This window comes from Pseudophryne corroboree, chromosome 4 (assembly GCF_028390025.1).
Source record: "Pseudophryne corroboree isolate aPseCor3 chromosome 4, aPseCor3.hap2, whole genome shotgun sequence".
Lineage (NCBI taxonomy): Eukaryota > Metazoa > Chordata > Amphibia > Anura > Myobatrachidae > Pseudophryne > Pseudophryne corroboree.
The window spans coordinates 935,425,818-935,443,062 of record NC_086447.1 but is presented as its reverse complement, the minus strand read 5'-3'; the positions used below and the strand labels follow the sequence as shown (position 1 = coordinate 935,443,062).

Here is a 17,245-nt window from a genome sequence, read left to right as displayed (position 1 = left end):
TGGAGATGGGCGCTTGTGTGATTATCTGTCATTGTGATTATAGCGAGCCCTTGCAGAGAATGCCACCGAAAGGATTTTTAATTAACAAAAAACTGTAAGTGACTTTACAGAAGTACATCCTATATATACGAAGGGGCACTCTGCATGAAGGCGTTAGTTATGCCAGTTACAGTATATGGTGGTGAAAGTTTCCCATGATATAAGTCACTGTTAGCTTCTGTATTACAAGTCTGAGAAATGGAAAATACAGGTGTTTAGATTTTAATGAAACATGAAGATTGGAGAGGTTAAGACACATATTAACGGCAGATTGTTGAGGTTATTACGAGATCATAACACCCATTCAATTGCACGCTCCATCGTCTTATTTGAGTTATGAAGTCATTTATTTTTCCACAAAGGAGAATGTTTAGACTGGATCCGGAGCATGTGCATTGGTGCCGTACTGCTATAGCTGGAACTTGCTGCAGTTTAGCGCATTGACCGCTGGGGCCAGTTGCTTGCGTGCTGTATTCCCGCTGCAGTCTAGTATACTGCACTGCAGATTTCTTGTTCAGCTGATTTTTGGAGTATAACTGGTTACCCAGTTTATCCCTCATTAAAGCACCCATAACTCCTTCCTTGGAATCATTTGTCCATGTAACCTGACATGCTAATATGTTAAGTGTAGCCCTGGGTGTGCATCGTTATTACGGAGAAGGTAACTTGAATGGCGTCTTTCTCAACACTTACATAAACTAATATACACCTTAATACTGGTATAGTAGTGTACGTTATAAAATACAGGGTCTCTCTTATCATTTCTAGAGTTACTAAGATGATGGTCACCACTCATGCAGACATTTCCAGAATGATTTCTCCAGATTTGCATTTTACCCCCAAAATTTGATGCCCGAGCCAATGGGCAGTTCCCTTCATTACGGGCACTCCCCTTCAGTGCGGCAAACTCTGGATAGAAATAATAAACGCTGTTTACAGATATAACTTTGTTAAAGTTGTAAATTGAAAGCATTTGAGTTATCAATATTCTTTGATATTGTGTTTGCTCCTGATATTTTAAACATTTAATCGAATTGAGACATTCTCGGGATGATTAGCGTATATGTAATATATAAATCATCCAGATTGGTTAACCTTTTCATTCCAGCCCAGTGCAGCTATGGAGGAGTTAAAATGTAAGAGTTTTATTTGACTCATATAGCTGTTTGTATTCCCTTTTCCCTTACTTACTCTTTGTCTCCGTTCCTCACTGTAGCGTTTCTCATTTTTCTTCATTTTATGCTTGGAAGTGGCTGTTGCATTCTGATTTGATAAATGATAGTGTAAAAAGTGTTTTGATTGATTTTGGATTAGTATTGATTGCTCTTGATTAGATCACTGACACCCAGGAATCAATAGGATTCGATAAGACACTGCGCCTCTTTTCCATCCCACTCAGCCGACCAGGGGGAATACAAGAAAACTGAATGGTCAAGGATGATAAATTGACCAAGTGTCTATCTTTAAAAAAATCCTTTATTTCAAAGCGTATGGATCGTACGAGAATCCAGAGTTTTGTCTGTAACAATTTGAAACTACAGACCATTTAATTAATAACATAAAGCAATACTAGAGTGGATTACATTTTGTGTCACTCCATACTTCAAAGCTATAAGCCATGACCGAAAAGTCAACTCTGAAGAAAGTTTTAGTGTAAAACAGTTTAAAAGACAAGTTCCCCTTTTGGGATTTTCTCTGTAATCAAATGAGCCCCCCACTTAACCCAAATAGAGAATGCGCCACTTTGCCTTATCCTGCGGCATACTTCAAAGCTGCCCGTATTGCGTCAGTATAGTTCTATGGTCAAACGTCTATAGAGCTCAGCCGGAAGACTTGTGGATGCACGAAGCCCACCAGTGTATCTAGTCTTCAGGCAATGGGACATTCATTAGAACATTTTCTATCATTTCTTAAAGATAAAAAAAATGTCGGACAACAAAGAGCTGTGCACATATACACAATCTATACCATTCTACGGGACCTGGATCTCACTGCAGACAATCAGTTATATAGTTTAAGATCTTTTTGTTATTTATTTGATTGCGAAAGACAATTAAGACAACAGTGCCTGATATTTTAATTCTGGTAAGATGTAAACTATGGCTAGGATGTAACACAGCTAAGGAGACACCCCTGGCTGGCCAACTATGAAAATGACTACAAAATGTACAAATGAGCAGGTGCCGCAACATTACTGGCATTTCCTCATTGCCCTTTAAACCCTCCGGGTTAGGCAGGTATGCATAGAGAGAACATGGGGCAGTAGTAAATAACTACAGTAGCTTGATTTACTATTACTTATTTTAGGCCACAATTTCTATATCTGAAGTAGAAAAGGAATTCCCCCACCCCAGTGTTGCAGTTCCACAGGATGGAATTATCAGCGGTTACTTTGACATCCCCATGCTCTTCCTGACCTGCCTCTATAATCTTAAATGTTCCAATGTTTTTCTTATACCTGGTTTGGAGATGATTAATCCAGCTTTATTAGTACAGCCAGGACAAATGCTACGTGGCGGTGAATAATATGAATTAGGCCTCCTGACTACACCTTGCAGTTTTAACCTTTTGGAAACCAGAAACGTTGGTGACATATTGAAGCTCCATTTGATTGGTGCGCGCTGGCTCCTAAATTGTTAACTCATTATCATTGGGTTTTGTCTTATTCAATGCGTTTAAGTTTAAATCTTTATTTTGAATTTAAATAAAGTCATTTGTGGGCATGAGACTTTGATCACTAAATACAATGGAACGTTATACAGCAAACAGGAAGGCCAAAATCAGCTGGTTATTTGCGGCCTATGCGGTGGCTAATGCCACTTTTGTAAAAGACAAATAATGGGATTTTGTAGTAAAAATCTCTGCATATTTTCCATGATTCTTTTCTATTATAGATAAGAGCAGTCACATTCCGTAATACTATAATTTAATATAAAATACATTGGGCTAATTGTAATAGCCCCTAAATTGCTGAATGTTCGAGACTTTTTGCAAATCCCGTTCAGAGGAGCCTACAGCCTCAATACTACAGAGAGATTGCAATATTTCCAAGCGATTCTCACGGCAATCACAACTTCCATCATTTGCTTCATGCTGTATTTCTGTTTGTCCTACTACATAAGTGTTTCAGTGTAATTATTATACAGAGTGCATACAATCTTATACATTGCACAGTGCATAGAATTTAGCTTGTAATATACATTTTGCGGCCTTGCGCATAGGGAAACAAGGTGATTTGAACGGACCGCCGGTTGCATAACTACATCCCACCTGAACCGGGTTCTTCAACAAAAATTCGAATTGTCTTTGTTTTGCAATCAGACCACTGATCTACCGATTAACCGTATTCAGCCATCTTTCTACAGTGTTGCTAAATATGTTTAGTAATATAATTAGAATGATATGTGATACTCTTTATGAACACGCTTTATTATCACATATGTCTTTACGAATTTTGATAGAGCATATACATTTTATTTCCCTGCTAGGAGATAGCACCTGGCCTGGCCTGTCCCTTGTAGCACTGCGGGTATGAACCCATAACTGTGATCACTGATTCTCTCACATGATCAGTCTGTAGGTTGGTGGTTTATTATCACATATGTCTTTATAGCTTTGGATAGAGCATATACATTTTATTTCCCTGTTAGGAGATAGCACCTGGCCTAGCCGGTCCCTTGTAGCACTGCGGGTATGGACCCATAACTGTGACCACTGATTCTCTCACACTATCAGTCTGCAGGTTGGTGGTTTATTATCACATATGGCTTTGGATAGAGCATATACATTTTATTTCCCTGTGAGGAGATAGCACCTGACCTGGCCGGTCCCTTGTAGCACTGCGGGTATGAACCCACAGCTGTGATCACTGATTCTCTCACACTATCAGTCTGCAGGTTGGTGGTTTATTTATCACATATGGCTTTGGATAGAGCATATACATTTTATTTCCCTGTTAGGAGATAACACCTGCCTGGCTTGTCCCTTGTAGCACTGCGGGTATGAACCCACAACTGTGATCACTGATTCTCTCACACTATCAGTCTGTAGGTTGGTGGTTTATTATTACTTATGGCTTTGGATAGAGCATATACATTTTATTTCCCTGTTAGGAGATAACACCTGACCTGGCCGGTCCCTTGTAGCACTGCGGGTATGAACCCACAGCTGTGATCACTGATTCTCTCACACTATCAGTCTGTAAGTTGGTGCTTTGTTCAACTGGAACTAAATCATCTTATTACAAAAAAATAAAGAAATGGTTTGCGCTGTACAAGGTGCCGGGACTGAATACCTCGGTGACAAGATTTATGGCGCATTCCTTTCAATAACACCCACTCCATGTCAAACCTTTAGAAGAGACTTGATTACTGAACCTCAGGCATCCACTGTCATTTACAGCTTCTTTCAAATATTTTCACACAGTGAAATATATATCTTTATATACTGTATATGTAACTGTTATATGAAGGCACAAAGGCCGGCAAGCAAAGTAAAAGCTTTACTGCAGTATATAGATAACCATGAGGCTGTGTTTGTTCTGTAGATTGTTAGCCAGCGGGAGGGACATAGCAAGTTGTATACTGTTATATATATACTTCTTATATATTGTATGCACCACATTAATAAACTGTGTGTGTATATATCACATAGATAGATAGATAGATAGATAGATAGATAGATAGATAGATAGATAGACAGAGGATGTTTAATAAATATATCATACATTACAATGATTGGATAATAGATGGTAAATAGATATAAAATTCTAAACAAGTATACTACTGTATGTGTACTTATACTTATCAAACAATCATATATACAGTATATATATTTAAAAAAAACTATCCTACTAATGGTTATTTTATGTTACATTTGTTGCTATTGAAGACAACTTTCCAGGCCATTTGTGTTACAACATCTATTCTGATAAGTAGATGGTTTAATGGTTAGCATTACTGCCTCACAGCACTGAGGTTCAGAGTTCAATTCCAACTACGGCCTTAACTGTGTGGAGCTTGTATATCCTCCCCGTACTTGCGTGGGTTTCCTCCGGGTACTCTGGTGTCCCTTCCACACTCCTAAAATATACTGGTAGGTTAAAAAATGAACCCTGGTGTGTAAGTGTAAGTGTGTGTGTGTGTGTGTGTGTGTGTGTGTGTGTGTGTGTGTGTGTACACACGTGTTTAGGGCAGAGTAGGTGGGCCAAGTGGTTCTTATCTGCCGTCAAATTCAATGTTTCTATATACGGTATGTACTGTACTACCATCTACCACTAGGTGGCACTAATCAGAGTCATACCTATAATCTCATTCACTGGATTTGGGTGCCGTTAGCATCAGTGTAAACCCCCAAATGTTGCATGCATTTATTATGCACAAGTTTTCGATTGTATTGCTTTAACTATAAATAGAACCCAGATCAAGTTTTATCATAACAACTCCATAATGCTGATTGTTTCATTGGCTGAATGGTGGGGTTTCTCTTTTAGAGTTCCTGCTATTTTTAAGATGTGGACAAGTAATGGGGAACCCCAAAGCAGGGTGGGTCACCTAAAACTGTACAGTCTACATTTAGTAATTAGGGAGGAATTAGCTTCTGGGGGAGGGAGAGTTATGCTCACAGTGTACTGGAAGCTAACATCCCTTTCAATAGCATAAACTATGATACAGACATAGAAACCAATTATACTTTGTGCGGCAAGTGGGCAGCAGTGATTTCACCTTATGTAACCCAGGCAAACTCAAGAAACAGAATCAGAGACATTGTATATAAAATAACATTAATTGCACTATAAATGTTTAGTTCTATATGTGGATGGCCCATGCACAATCGCTGCACAACAAACAATGGGGGCAATTCCAAGTTGATCACAGCAGGATTTTTGATAGCAGATGGGCAAAACCATGTGCACTGCAGGGGGGGGGGGGGGGGGGCAGATGTAACATGTGCAGAGAGAGTTAGATTTGGGTGGGTTATATTGTTTCAGTGCAGGGTAAATACTGGCTGCTTTATTTTTACACTGCAAATTAGATTGCAGATTGAACACACCCCACCCAAATATAAGGGTGTGTACACACGGTGAGATCCCTGCTATGTGCGATTTTGACTATGCGATTTCCCTTGAACTCCCCCAGAGCCCAGATAGCACAGATTGTACAGATTTTGACTATCTGTGCTTGAGATTTTGTCTATGTACGATTTTGACTAAGTGCCAATTTTGACTATACTTTATACTAGATAGTACACTAGATAGTCAAGATTGACTTGCCTGCACAGTCTATCTAGCCTTACGATACCGACCCCATGGGAGCGCGCATCGGGATCGAATCTGTATCGCAAGCTGCCTAACACCATGAGATATGCACTAACTTTTCATAAGATTTTGACTATATAGTCAAAATCTCACAGATTTATCTCACCGTGTGTACACACCCTAACTCTCTCTGCACATGTTATATCTGCCTCCCCTGCAGTGCATATGGTTTTGCCCAATTGCTAACAAAAATCCTGCTGCGATCAACTTGGAATTACCCCCAATATCTGAATTGGTTCATTAGTTGCAGATTTTCAGTTTGCATCACAAATCCTACAAATCTGCAGAAAGATTGGGCGTCCATGCATTCACCATACGCCGTCTTATCTTACTGAACCTACAGTATTGCTGCCTGGTGCCTCTTTTTATTAAGAATAACTCTGAAGCTCGTAAAAGAAGAGGTCTTGTGTATTCTGCAAACTGTTACACACTAGCTGCGTGTCTGGAGGGGTTGTGTTAGTTTGGTTGGGTAGTTTACAATGTGTCTCCTTAGGAAGCTGTGAGTGTTGCAGGAACCGCAAGCTATCAGCAGACAGCTAGCCAGCAGCAGGTGTGAACTACATAAAGCAGGATTAGTAGGGTGGCAGAGTGTACACTATAAACAGAAACCACACGCCCATATTACCCCATCTTCAAAGAGATAGAAGTCAGAAGTCAGGACAGTCCTGCATTCCCTGTTTACTAAACAGTGTTCAGTTCTCTGTGCAGCTGCGGCTGCTTAACCCCTCGCTAATACCCCCAGAATGACCCCTTCCCAGTTAGAGGAAATAGGGGGCACTTGTAAAGGGGCAAAGTTTTTGTTTTCAGCATATATATGATACGAAATGTGATTATAACATTACATAAGACTTCCCCTAGTAGAAAGTGTCCTCAAGATCTCAGGATTCTGCTCTGCAAAAATCTTAAACGACCGATGTGGGGATTACTCAGGCTGGTTAATATATACTGTGTCCCCTGTGACACCGCAGCAGGAGAGAGAGAAAATCAATGCAGGGCATCTGGCTAGACTGTCACAACTAGGAAAAAACATACTGCTGCTAAACCGGTATACATATAGCAACGCAAAAGCAAGTAGCGCGGTGAGATATTTACTGCACACACTACGGCATCAGTGCGAAGAAGAGTGGCGCAGGCTTATGCGTTCACCAAGATTTCCGCGGTTCTGATAGTGCTTGGGCATGGCGGCGAAGCAGGACAAGTATACAGACCTTCCAACATAGGCAGCATACGTATGAAGAGGAGTTAATGCATATTATTTGTGGTTGGTCACGGGTAGATAATATTGATGGGCTGTAGCTCTAGCGAGCCACAGGTGAATGCACGATTGTATATGCAGCTGTAGCGAGCCACTGGTGATTGCAGGATTGTATATGCAGCTCTAGCGAGCCACAGGTGAATGCACGATTGTATATGCAGCTGTAGCGAGCCACTGGTGATTGCAGGATTGTATATGCAGCTCTAGCGAGCCACAGGTGAATGCGCGATTGTATATGCAGCTGTAGCGAGCCACTGGTGATTGCAGGATTGTATATGCAGCTGTAGTGAGCCACTGGTGATTGCAGGATTGTATATGTAACACTGATGCTGATAGTCACTAACTTTGCTGCTCTGTAATATGTGAGTGCGCTTTACCTGAGGTCTTTATTTCCATGCATGAGACAGAGAGCTGCAGCTAGTACAAGGTGAGACAGAGAGCTGCAGCTAGTACAAGGTGAGACAGAGAGCTGCAGCCAGTACAAGGTGAGACAGAGAGCTGCAGCTAGTACAAGGTGAGACAGAGAGCTGCAGCTAGTACAAGGTGAGACAGAGAGCTGCAGCCAGTACAAGGTGAGACAGAGAGCTGCAGCTAGTACAAGGTGAGACAGAGAGCTGCAGCCAGTACAAGGTGAGACAGAGAGCTGCAGCTAGTACAAGGTGAGACAGAGAGCTGCAGCCAGTACAAGGTGAGACAGAGAGCTGCAGCTAGTACAAGGTGAGACAGAGAGCTGCAGCTAGTACAAGGTGAGACAGAGAGCTGCAGCTAGTACAAGGTGAGACAGAGAGCTGCAGCCAGTACAAGGTGAGACAGAGAGCTGCAGCTAGTACAAGGTGAGACAGAGAGCTGCAGCTAGTACAAGGTGAGACAGAGAGCTGCAGCTAGTACAAGGTGAGACAGAGAGCTGCAGCCAGTACAAGGTGAGACAGAGAGCTGCAGCCAGTACAAGGTGAGACAGAGAGCTGCAGCCAGTACAAGGTGAGACAAAGAGCTGCAGCTAGTACAAGGTGAGACAGAGAGCTGCAGCCAGTACAAGGTGAGACAGAGAGCTGCAGCTAGTACAAGGTGAGACAGAGAGCTGCAGCTAGTACAAGGTGAGACAGAGAGCTGCAGACAGTACAAGGTGAGACAGAGAGCTGCAGCCAGTACAAGGTGAGACAGAGAGCTGCAGCTAGTACAAGGTGAGACAGAGAGCTGCAGCTAGTACAAGGTGAGACAGAGAGCTGCAGCTAGTACAAGGTGAGACAGAGAGCTGCAGCCAGTACAAGGTGAGACAGAGAGCTGCAGCTAGTACAAGGTGAGACAGAGAGCTGCAGCCAGTACAAGGTGAGACAGAGCTGCAGCTAGTACAAGGTGAGACAGAGAGCTCCAGCCAGTACAAGGTGAGACAGAGAGCTGCAGCTAGTACAAGGTGAGACAGAGAGCTCCAGCCAGTACAAGGTGAGACAGAGAGCTGCAGCCAGTACAAGGTGAGACAGAGAGCTGCAGCTAGTACAAGGTGAGACAGAGAGCTGCAGCTAGTACAAGGTGAGACAGAGAGCTGCAGCCAGTACAAGGTGAGACAGAGAGCTGCAGCCAGTACAAGGTGAGACAGAGAGCTGCAGCTAGTACAAGGTGAGACAGAGAGCTGCAGCTAGTACAAGGTGAGACAGAGAGCTGCAGCTAGTACAAGGTGAGACAGAGAGCTGCAGCTAGTACAAGGTGAGACAGAGAGCTGCAGCTAGTACAAGGTGAGACAGAGAGCTGCAGCTAGTACAAGGTGAGACAGAGAGCTGCAGCTAGTACAAGGTGAGACAGAGAGCTCCAGCCAGTACAAGGTGAGACAGAGAGCTGCAGCTAGTACAAGGTGAGACAGAGAGCTCCAGCCAGTACAAGGTGAGACAGAGAGCTGCAGCTAGTACAAGGTGAGACAGAGAGCTGCAGCTAGTACAAGGTGAGACAGAGAGCTGCAGCTAGTACAAGGTGAGACAGAGAGCTGCAGCCAGTACAAGGTGAGACAGAGAGCTGCAGCCAGTACAAGGTGAGACAGAGAGCTGCAGCTAGTACAAGGTGAGACAGAGAGCTGCAGCTAGTACAAGGTGAGACAGAGAGCTGCAGCTAGTACAAGGTGAGACAGAGAGCTGCAGCTAGTACAAGGTGAGACAGAGAGCTGCAGCTAGTACAAGGTGAGACAGAGAGCTGCAGCTAGTACAAGGTGAGACAGAGCTGCAGCTAGTACAAGGTGAGACAGAGAGCTGCAGCTAGTACAAGGTGATACAGAGAGCTGCAACTAGTACAAGGTGAGACAGAGAGCTGCAGCTAGTACAAGGTGAGACAGAGAGCTGCAGCTAGTACAAGGTGAGACAGAGAGCTGCAGCTAGTACAAGGTGAGACAGAACGCTGCAGCTAGTACAAGGTGAGACAGAGAGCTGCAGCTAGTACAAGGTGAGACAGAGAGCTGCAGCTAGTACAAGGTGAGACAGAGAGCTGCAGCTAGTACAAGGTGAGACAGAGAGCTGCAGCTAGTACAAGGTGAGACAGAGAGCTGCAGCTAGTACAAGGTGAGACAGAGAGCTGCAGCCAGTACAAGGTGAGACAGAGAGCTGCAGCCAGTACAAGGTGAGACAGAGAGCTGCAGCCAGTACAAGGTGAGACAGAGAGCTGCAGCTAGTACAAGGTGAGACAGAGAGCTGCAGCTAGTACAAGGTGAGACAGAGAGCTGCAGCTAGTACAAGGTGAGACAGAGAGCTGCAGCCAGTACAAGGTGAGACAGAGAGCTGCAGCCAGTACAAGGTGAGACAGAGAGCTGCAGCTAGTACAAGGTGAGACAGAGAGCTGCAGCTAGTACAAGGTGAGACAGAGAGCTGCAGCTAGTACAAGGTGAGACAGAGAGCTGCAGCTAGTACAAGGTGAGACAGAGAGCTGCAGCCAGTACAAGGTGAGACAGAGAGCTGCAGCCAGTACAAGGTGAGACAGAGAGCTGCAGCCAGTACAAGGTGAGACAGAGAGCTGCAGCTAGTACAAGGTGAGACAGAGAGCTGCAGCTAGTACAAGGTGAGACAGAGAGCTGCAGCTAGTACAAGGTGAGACAGAGAGCTGCAGCCAGTACAAGGTGAGACAGAGCTGCAGCTAGTACAAGGTGAGACAGAGAGCTCCAGCCAGTACAAGGTGAGACAGAGAGCTGCAGCTAGTACAAGGTGAGACAGAGAGCTCCAGCCAGTACAAGGTGAGACAGAGAGCTGCAGCTAGTACAAGGTGAGACAGAGAGCTGCAGCTAGTACAAGGTGAGACAGAGAGCTGCAGCCAGTACAAGGTGAGACAGAGAGCTGCAGCCAGTACAAGGTGAGACAGAGAGCTGCAGCCAGTACAAGGTGAGACAGAGAGCTGCAGCCAGTACAAGGTGAGACAGAGAGCTGCAGCTAGTACAAGGTGAGACAGAGAGCTGCAGCTAGTACAAGGTGAGACAGAGAGCTGCAGCTAGTACAAGGTGAGACAGAGAGCTGCAGCTAGTACAAGGTGAGACAGAGAGCTGCAGCTAGTACAAGGTGAGACAGAGAGCTGCAGCTAGTACAAGGTGAGACAGAGCTGCAGCTAGTACAAGGTGAGACAGAGAGCTGCAGCTAGTACAAGGTGATACAGAGAGCTGCAGCTAGTACAAGGTGAGACAGAGAGCTGCAGCTAGTACAAGGTGAGACAGAGAGCTGCAGCTAGTACAAGGTGAGACAGAGAGCTGCAGCTAGTACAAGGTGAGACAGAACGCTGCAGCTAGTACAAGGTGAGACAGAGAGCTGCAGCTAGTACAAGGTGAGACAGAGAGCTGCAGCCAGTACAAGGTGAGACAGAGAGCTGCAGCCAGTACAAGGTGAGACAGAGAGCTGCAGCCAGTACAAGGTGAGACAGAGAGCTGCAGCTAGTACAAGGTGAGACAGAGAGCTGCAGCTAGTACAAGGTGAGACAGAGAGCTGCAGCCAGTACAAGGTGAGACAGAGAGCTGCAGCCAGTACAAGGTGAGACAGAGAGCTGCAGCCAGTACAAGGTGAGACAGAGAGCTGCAGCTAGTACAAGGTGAGACAGAGAGCTGCAGCCAGTACAAGGTGAGACAGAGAGCTGCAGCCAGTACAAGGTGAGACAGAGAGCTGCAGCTAGTACAAGGTGAGACAGAGAGCTGCAGCTAGTACAAGGTGAGACAGAGAGCTGCAGCTAGTACAAGGTGAGACAGAGAGCTGCAGCCAGTACAAGGTGAGACAGAGAGCTGCAGCCAGTACAAGGTGAGACAGAGAGCTGCAGCTAGTACAAGGTGAGACAGAGAGCTGCAGCTAGTACAAGGTGAGACAGAGAGCTGCAGCTAGTACAAGGTGAGACAGAGAGCTGCAGCTAGTACAAGTTGAGACAGAGAGCTGCAGCTACTACAAGGTGAGACAGAGAGCTGCAGCTAGTACAAGGTGAGACAGAGAGCTGCAGCTAGTACAAGGTGAGACAGAGCTGCAGCTAGTACAAGGTGAGACAGAGAGCTGCAGCTAGTACAAGGTGATACAGAGAGCTGCAGCCAGTACAAGGTGAGACAGAGAGCTGCAGCTAGTACAAGGTGAGACAGAGAGCTGCAGCTAGTACAAGGTGAGACAGAGAGCTGCAGCTAGTACAAGGTGAGACAGAGAGCTGCAGCTAGTACAAGGTGAGACAGAGAGCTGCAGCCAGTACAAGGTGAGACAGAGAGCTGCAGCTAGTACAAGGTGAGACAGAGAGCTGCAGCTAGTACAAGGTGAGACAGAGAGCTGCAGCCAGTACAAGGTGAGACAGAGAGCTGCAGCCAGTACAAGGTGAGACAGAGAGCTGCAGCTAGTACAAGGTGAGACAGAGAGCTGCAGCCAGTACAAGGTGAGACAGAGAGCTGCAGCTAGTACAAGGTGAGACAGAGAGCTGCAGCCAGTACAAGGTGAGACAGAGAGCTGCAGCTAGTACAAGGTGAGACAGAGAGCTGCAGCTAGTACAAGGTGAGACAGAGAGCTGCAGCCAGTACAAGGTGAGACAGAGAGCTGCAGCCAGTACAAGGTGAGACAGAGAGCTGCAGCTAGTACAAGGTGAGACAGAGAGCTGCAGCTAGTACAAGGTGAGACAGAGAGCTGCAGCTAGTACAAGGTGAGACAGAGAGCTGCAGCTAGTACAAGGTGAGACAGAGAGCTGCAGCTAGTACAAGGTGAGACAGAGAGCTGCAGCCAGTACAAGGTGAGACAGAGAGCTGCAGCTAGTACAAGGTGAGACAGAGAGCTGCAGCTAGTACAAGGTGAGACAGAGAGCTGCAGCTAGTACAAGGTGAGACAGAGAGCTGCAGCTAGTACAAGGTGAGACAGAGAGCTGCAGCTAGTACAAGGTGAGACAGAGAGCTGCAGCCAGTACAAGGTGAGACAGAGAGCTGCAGCCAGTACAAGGTGAGACAGAGAGCTGCAGCTAGTACAAGCTGAGACAGAGAGCTGCAGCTAGTACAAGGTGAGACAGAGAGCTGCAGCTAGTACAAGGTGAGACAGAGAGCTGCAGCTAGTACAAGGTGAGACAGAGAGCTGCAGCTAGTACAAGGTGAGACAGAGAGCTGCAGCTAGTACAAGGTGAGACAGAGAGCTGCAGCCAGTACAAGGTGAGACAGAGAGCTGCAGCTAGTACAAGGTGAGACAGAGAGCTGCAGCTAGTACAAGGTGAGACAGAGAGCTGCAGCCAGTACAAGGTGAGACAGAGAGCTGCAGCTAGTACAAGGTGCCCATTCTCAACAGTTTTGACCCCAAGTTTAAAACAGCAATAATTGTAAATGTAAAACCAGTTGTGTTTGGCTTTTATGAAATCCTACTGCTAGTAAATCAGTTGCTCCTGCTGTAGGTTGTTTTAAGTTTCATTGATACCTAACAGATAATTTTGCAAGCATAATATAGGAGCATGGGGGTAATTCCAAGTTGATCGCAGCAGGAAATTTTTTAGCAGTTGGGCAAAACCATGTGCACTGCAGGGGAGGGGGGGGGGGGGGGCAGATATAACATTTGCAAAGAGAGTTAGATTTGGGTGGGTTATTTTGTTTCTGTGCAGGGTAAATACTGGCTGCTTTATTTTTACACTGCAAATTAGGTTGCAGATTGAACTCACCGCACCCAAATCTACCTCTCTCTGCACGTATTATGGCCCTCATTCCGAGTTGATCGCTCGCAAGGCGAATTTAGCAGAGTTGCTCACGCTAAGCCTACGCCTACTGGGAGTGTATCTTAGCTTCTTAAAATTGCGACCGATGTATTCGCAATATTGTGATTTCAAACTACTTAGCAGTTTCAGAGTAGCTTCAGACTTACTCGGCATCTGCGATCAGTTCAGTGCTTGTCGTTCCTGGTTTGACGTCATAAAATATATATACAAGTGCTGCGCTTGAAGTGAGCTAGGTTAATTGGTACTTAGTGAAAAAATAAGTATATAAATAGGTGTCTGCTCCAATCAATCAACAGCTCACACGGAACTTGCTGATAAACAAATTTAATAATACACACAAAATAAATAAAAAGACAATTGTAAAAACAAATGTTTAAAACTAGCTCAAGCACACTGATACATTTGCTGAATGGATCACTGAAATAAAAAGTTTGTAAATAGTGTCACTTCAATGTTGCCACAATAGACCTGATTGTGGTCTCTTTGTATCAATTGGAACTGATAAATGACAGTTAGTACAGCCTGTTGGAGAATGAATGTAAGAAACTCTTGTACCTCTAAGCTACTGGCGTCCCAGTGCAGAGGAGAAGCCGCTGATTATAATTACCCGTCCTGCGGGAAATGCAATGACGCGGCACAAGAGGTACCGGAGCAGCTACCGTGTGTCCGCCGTTGGCACTAGCAAAGTGCAGATGGTAGGATCTTGGCGAGCCGGTAGTGGTGCTGCAGTGATACGCTGGGCTGGCGTTCCGGTTAAAAGTTCTCCACAGCTGATTGAGCAGGTTCAAGAAGCACCACTGCGGGTGAAAGTGATTGGCAACACTCAGTGCGTCCGTGAGCAATACGAAGGAGTGACATCAACGCGTTTCGTCCCGTATCCCGGGACTTCCTCAAGACGATGGTTTGACGTCATAAACACACCCAGCGTTCGCCCAGACACTCCCCCGTTTCTCCGGCCACTCCTGCGTTTTTTCCGGAAACGGTAGCGTTTTTATCCACACGCCCCTAAAACGCCGTGTTTCCGCCCAGTAACACCCATTTCCAGTCAATCACATTACGTTCGCCGGAGCGAAGAAAAAGCCGTGAGTAAAAATACTTTCTTCATAGTAAAATTACTTGGCGCAGTCGCAGTGCGAATATTGCGCATGCGTACTAAGCGGAATTTCACTGCGATGCGATGAAAATTACCGAGCGAACGACTCGGAATGAGGGCCTATATCTGCCTCCCCTGCAGTGCACATGGTTTTGCCCAACTGCTAACAAAGTTCCTGCTGCGATCAACTCAGAATTACCCCCTATGGGGGTCATTCCGAGTTGTTCGCTCGCAAGCTGCTTTTAGCAGCTTTGCACACGCTAAGCCGCCGCCTACTGGGAGTGAATCTTAGCTTATCAAAATTGCGAAAAGACTTCTCTGTGCAGTTTCTGAGTAGCTCGGGACTTACTCTTCCAGTGCGATCAGTTCAGTGCTTGTCGTTCCTGGTTTGACGTCACAAACACACCCAGCGTTCGCCCAGACACTCCTCCGTTTCTCCAGCCACTCCCGCGTTTTTCCCAGAAACGGTAGCGTTTTTTCGCACACACCCATAAAACGGCCTGTTTCCGCCCAGAAACACCCACTTCCTGTCAATCACATTACGATCACCAGAACGAAGAAAAAACCTCGTAATGCCGTGAGTAAAATACCAAACTTCATAGCAAATTTACTTGGCGCAGTCGCACTGCGGACATTGCGCATGCGCATTAGCGACTAATCGCTCCGTTGCGAGAAAAAAATAACGAGCGAACAACTCGGAATGATCCCCTATATGTGATATACTGTGTGTCTGGTGTAAATGTACACAGTGCATGTGGAGCCTACGCAGCTCAGCCAGCAGCTGCAAATATACTGTTTGCTGATTTAGAGCAAATTATGCCAATTTTCCAATCAGCTCTGCATATGGCCCCAAGCAAACACTGAATGGCACCTGTATGAGACAGAGGCACCTTGTGTCACCGCACCCTGCCCACCACCGCCAGAGCTTGCGATACCACACTCTAAACCCCGGGGGAGCAGGACAATGGGCGCAATCTCTGGATGCACCCAGTGTCTTCCTATGTACCCGGGCATGCTGTAGGTTTGTTTTAAGTTTCATTGATACCTAACAGATAATTTTGCAAGCAAGCAAGTAACTGAGCCGCCCCCTCTGCCATGCACCCTGGGCAGTGGCACCAGTCACACACCCCTCACTACAGCCCGGGCATGAGAGGGATGCATTCCAGACAAGGCAAGGACTGGGACACTATATGTGGTTTTGCCAAGCTAACAATCGGTGTTATATATCTTGTTTTAATGAATTATATGATGTAGGGCACGTATACAATACACCGTGTCTGAGGTTTGAACTTCATCATGAATGACTGTGGGAACCACAGTTTTGTGCATATTACAGAATACGTTTTATACTGTATTACAGCTGTACGGTCCCTTTCATTTTTGAGGACCTCAGTCAGATAGCCATAGGTTAACCCTTAGTATAACAGGTGGAGGGAATGATAGCTGACAGTTCCAGTGAGGTCATATGAGTGATGTCATCCAGGGTTACAAATACACCCGTCCCTGGGTTACCGTCGAGCAGCTAAATAAAGGCTGAATCCAGTTCCTAAATATAGCGGCAGAATACAAGGCCAGGAATGCGACAGATTTGTCTGAGAGAAATGTGATTGTTTCCCTGCGTGCAGAGTGTCCCCCACATGGTGCACATTGCACACACCGGGTACTGTACTGTATTGCTAGGCCATAATGATGTGCGTTTATGTACTGTGTGCCTTTTACTACTGTGTCTGTGTTGGCTTAACCCCTTGTCTGCTGGCAGCTATGTGCAACCCGAGGCGCTACTTGTCACTGTTCCGTCTAAGCTGAAGACTTACATAAGGAGACGTCCAGTTTGTGGGGCCGTTACTCCATGCCGCCCCGTTGTTCAGCTTAGCGGGGACAGTACACGCCCATCCCGCAGCGCACAGGGGGTTAATCTGTATTCATGGCGGATAGGAGGACAAGAAAGCACAGAATGAATCTTTTCTTTCTTAGTTTTCAGAATTTAAAGATCAATTATTGAAGGAGAATATAGGAAAATAATATAACAGCATTTCGTTGGATTCCTAATTTTAAAACAAGATGACTTCCAGGGATTTACCCAATTTATCTCAACAGTGGATAAAGTAAGACTATTTTTCTATTTATTTACACAACATATATACTGCACGTGACAAAGACACACATATATGTATACACCAAATACATTACAAATAACAATTACACACATACAGTACATACTGCACATGACAAATACACACGTATGTATATAACAGTTACACACGTACATACTGCACATGACAAATACACACGTATGTATATAACAGTTACACACGTACATACTGCACATGACAAATACACACATATATGTATACACCAAATACATTACAAATATACACACATA

General features: G+C 45.2%; 1 protein-coding gene across 13 annotated transcripts in view; it reads left to right on the top strand.

Annotated features, from left to right (window-relative positions):
* The window catches only part of ESRRG (estrogen related receptor gamma), a 1,264,625-nt gene that overhangs the window by 1,047,182 nt on the left and 200,198 nt on the right, over positions 1-17,245 (top strand). For 5 of the 13 annotated variants that reach the window (XM_063919106.1, XM_063919107.1, XM_063919109.1 and 2 more), the window contains one exon: positions 16,837-16,967. The exons of the other annotated variants lie outside the window; for them this stretch is intronic. In XM_063919106.1, coding sequence (XP_063775176.1) covers positions 16,924-16,967 — 44 coding nt within the window. In that variant the 5' untranslated portion in view covers positions 16,837-16,923. The remainder of the gene's footprint in view (positions 1-16,836; positions 16,968-17,245) is intronic. 13 annotated transcript variants of the gene reach the window in all.